A 4,433-nucleotide genomic window follows, 5' to 3' on the forward strand; every position below is an offset into this window, starting at 1 on the left:
ATAACCCGTCTCTATAATGCAGTGTCTCTGCTGCGCCATCTCGTGTTTTATTTTGTGTACTTCAGATTGTGCGTACTGTAATACCCTTGGTGAATATGGAGAAGTTACTACTATCCCAGAAAGGCCATGCTGATGATTTAGTTTTAATCTGCCAAGAGTTTGAGATGTCTGTCTCCTCAATGAAGTGAATGGAATCTCATTCTTGAAATTTGAAAAACTCAAAAACATTGTCAACATTTTTACCTTTATTGAAGAAAGTTTACATAAAGTTTATAATCCAGAAGTTGATAAAAGAGCGGACGGAACTTTCTCTTCAGCATATAATTGCAGTGTATTTGTGATTAGAAATAAAGCAGTTTTGATTTGTTTTAAGCTGATATGTTGAAGGATTACAATGATGTGTTGCTTATCATACTCCTACACCATCCTCTTGTGTTTGGATGCATGATTAATAGATTTTAAGCACCAGGACTGGTCATGAGGACTTCCTTCAACACTGGCTGGTAAATGTCCTCATCTCTGCCTCCCTGCTGACACACAACAAAGTAAACTTACATAAAGTGACAACATGACAAAGTTCAAGAAAGTCAACTTTATAGTGTTACTCATGTTGTATACTACACTCACTGATCTAACCACATACTGTACACCTACTACAACTACTTCCATTACTAACGCTGATGTTGGATTTCCTGCAGATGCTAGGACTACTACTTAAAGTACTATTGATCAGTAATTGACGTGGATTGTGCTCGGGTGTGTTCGTACCTCTTCCTTCCTCATGTTGAAGAGAGCTCTGATGCCCAGAACAGTGACGCCGATGCAGACGCACAGCTGGAGGACAGTCAGGACGATCATAGTAATGTCCATGGCTGTCATCAAACGCTGATACACGACAAGAAAGAAAGAAAAAGAAGGAATTCAGTTTGATTTGCAGATATTTTAAACTAAACTTTAAAATGTGAACGTTAATGATTTATCAGGTACAATCGAATGCAGACAGATTCCTGCACTATGAAACTGCCAAAGTCGGTTTAGAATTACACGATCAAGACTCCGCAGAATGCTCCATACTGTATGATTGTGTTTTCAAGTTTAACATTAAAGGCTGGAAAAATTCAATATTTTTGTTATTGTCAACAAATCTCATTAAAGGACAAAAATAAATATTGAATTCAAATTCCTCTGAGTTCCATTCTTTTCCATAGATTATCTATTTATTTTTTTAAAAACAGCTGAAAATAGTCCCAACAAATGCTCTATTAACTCCTCTGAGTAACAATTGCTGAAGACTACATTGTCCAGGTTTTGTGGAGCCATTAAATAAAAAAAGAAATCTAAATATGTAGGAAGTTTTTTAATGATTTATGACTTCAGCAGAAACGACTGAGCTTGGAGCTGAGAGCCACAGACAGAGTAAAGAAGTTGAAAAGTGCGGATAGACGGGCTGAACTAACATTATTGGTTCGTTGTTTTTAACAGGATGTGTTGACAACAACAAAAATAAAAACAGCTTTATCCTTTAAAGGTATGCTTACCTGGAAAAAGTATCTCACATATTTGCAGTTGTCACCAGAACGATGAGCATTGTACCCGTCACAAAACCTGGCGTTAGAGACATCGTTAATGTCTGTGGCATACATCCCAATGCCAACAACGGCGAAGATAGATCCAACTATGTTCACCAACACAGCAAAGCCCACCTGAGAGGAAAGAATACGTTATTCTTTTGACTTCACAGTGTCCCTTTTTCTTCTTTTCGTTAAATCTTAGTTTCAAACAGACAGGAGTGGACATTTATTTATTCATTTGGCGCCGGGTGCACAAGAGGGAGCAGGGAGTTCAAAATGTTATGATTGCAACAAATGCATTCTTCAATTTCATAATCAAAAACATTATTCATGAGCAAAGATCTGCTGCCTGTTTCATAATATCCGACAGAATATAAAGTGAAAATACGAGAAGAGACTGTTGGTCAGAATGACGCTGTTTTATAACGTTATTGTTAATTCTTTAACCTGACAGCGAGGAGAAAATGAGGTCACTGATTGACAGGCACATGCAGATGAACTAATGCAGAGAACTTCTGCAGCTGCATTTAAGTCACAGCCCACGTCATCCTCCGACCCCCCCCAGCCAGACCAGCCGCACCAAACGCTTCAGTAAGAGAGCCAGGATAAGAGGTGCATGTCTGAAAGGGCCTTTAGTCTTTACTTACCAAGCAAGGACAGGGGAACTGGTTGGCAAGAAGGGACAGGATTCCAGCTACGATGAACTGAAGAGAGGACATGAGAAAAAGAAGCCAGTGATATTTCCACGAGTTATTCTTCAAACAGCCAATGGAGCGTTTAAATGCATTTTAAAGTTCTGGTAATTGTGTCCGTTTCATGAGGCGTTACAAAAACATCAACAAAACCCCTGCTTTTGCCTTGGCTCTCTATAGTAATATGAAACCAAAGCAAAAGAATATTCTCCCAATATTATTTTACCACGCCGCCCAGCCAGTATGCAGCTCCCAAACGGGCAAAATCCTCAGGATGAAGGCTTGTTCGTCCTGGCCCAAGTCCGATGTTGAACAGGCCCACCATGATCTGTATAGTCTGTAAAAGATTCAAAACATTTAAATCTCTTTGTTTTAGACCTGGACATCTTAAGACTTTTAATAAACAGTTTCTCTCACCCCAAGAGCTGAAATTGTATTGCTCTGCATCAGCACCTTGTACCCTGAGGAGCACATCGGACTGCAGCAAAGAGTCTTGAGGATTTGACACAGAGGTGGTAACATGCTCTTACTGTCAGTCGCCACGGTGAACACAGTCACTCCCTTGTCTCCGACAACATCTCTCACACCTGCAACATGACATGGAGATTTCGGGATGGACGGCTGGATAGATGGAGTATTTATTAATCCCGTTGGGGGAATTGGCAGAGTTAGGGCAGCTCACTCACACATACATCACAAAACAAACACCGTAGGGACACGGTGCAAACACCTGCAGATTTATAGATGGCAGATTATGGACTTTTTAGTAATAGCCAGCAGAGGGTCAGTGTTTTGGTACTCCAGTTATTGCATAAGGATTTTCTTTATTTTTTGTTCACATCGAATAAAACTACTTTTGACTACAAACTACGAGCCTCATCATTGGACAGCTAACAAGACAACTTTAGCCTGCAAGAGCACGTAAGTTGGACATGAAGTGGCCAAGAAGGACGGTAAAATAAGCTGCCACTATAGGAGCCTTTAAACAATAACAAAATACTAACAACAAATCAACACCTCCTACACAGAAACGAGTCTAGCTTTCCGTCTCCTTGGTAACAGAAGTGAAACTCCTTCCTCCCTGTTATGTATCCATGGAGATGAAATGTTTGGCTTCAAATCGAAGATTGAAGCCAAACAGTTAAGGACAGTCGGTGTATATCTACCAGAGATCATCTAACAGAGACCATCTTCAACACACAACAACAGTCTTTTTAAAGACATATATTCTACCGATACCATCGGTCTTTTTCAAGACTCTTCTGTTAGCGCCATGGACATCCGCAAGAACGTTCCTTTTCAAGACTCTTCTGTTAGCGCCATGGACATCAGCAAGAACGTTGAGTGCAAGATCACAGTATGTAATGCTCAGGGCACCAGTAGCATCATAATAAAGCCTACTGCTACACCCAGTGCCATCTCCCCACCGCCGCAGGCCGCTACACCCGGTGCCGTCTCCCCACCGCCGCAGGCCGCTACACCCGGTGCCGTCTCCCCACCGCCGCAGGCCGCTACACCCGGTGCCGCTCCTCAGGGCCGACCTCCGAAAGCCAATCCTCTTAAAGTGAAGCTCACCCTTGCCAACGCCGAGATTGAGCGCCTGAGAAAGCGTGTCAGAGACCTGGAGGCATCCCAACAAAGGTCTGACAGTGAAAAGTGGAGCTTCTGTCAAAGGGTCCATGATGGCGAGGTTAAATCAAGCCGTCTACAGAAGAGTCTCATGGTCGCTGATGAGCGCATAGACAAGCTGAAGGGTCTGAAGGGGACAGCGATCATCAACTACAACAAGATGGTTGAAGACTACGCAGGAAAACTCTCTGCTCTCAGCGAACACAACGAGAGCCTCTCGCTGAACCTGAAAGACTCTGAAAACATGCTCGTTTCCATGCAAGCCATCAACCAAGGTCTGACCGATAAATTGAAAGAACAGATCGCTAGGAACCACATGTTGTGCGATATACATCAGAGCCAGGAGGCAGACATATATCAGCTGAGAGAGGACAACAAAGTGCTGCTACATATCTGTCTGCCAGTGGAGAAAAAGAAGAGGTGGTTCTTCTTTAAAAGGTTGGAAAAGCAGGAGAGAAAAAACAAAGTGAAGGAGGAGAAGGATGAGAAAAAGGAAACTGGGTGCTTCAGCTTTCTGTCAAGGAAAAGACATGACAGAAAT

General features: G+C 42.2%; 1 protein-coding gene across 1 annotated transcript; it reads right to left on the bottom strand.

The window, feature by feature from the left end:
- Positions 1–227: 227 nt before the first annotated feature.
- Positions 228–3,073, bottom strand: LOC137891704 (high affinity immunoglobulin epsilon receptor subunit beta-like). The gene is made up of 6 exons (XM_068736452.1): positions 2,681–3,073; positions 2,490–2,600; positions 2,219–2,275; positions 1,539–1,703; positions 769–885; positions 228–530 (listed from the first exon to the last, which is right to left on the bottom strand). Exons 1-6 carry the CDS (start codon positions 2,783–2,785, stop codon positions 459–461), a joined length of 627 nt encoding a protein of 208 aa, XP_068592553.1. The 5' UTR covers positions 2,786–3,073; the 3' UTR covers positions 228–458.
- Between the last annotated feature and the right edge of the window lie 1,360 nt (positions 3,074–4,433).

This window comes from Cebidichthys violaceus, unplaced genomic scaffold, assembly GCF_023349555.1.
Source record: "Cebidichthys violaceus isolate CVI_PGR_0920_01 unplaced genomic scaffold, fCebVio1.0.p SCAF_7, whole genome shotgun sequence".
In the NCBI taxonomy this organism is placed as follows: Eukaryota; Metazoa; Chordata; class Actinopteri; order Perciformes; family Stichaeidae; genus Cebidichthys; species Cebidichthys violaceus.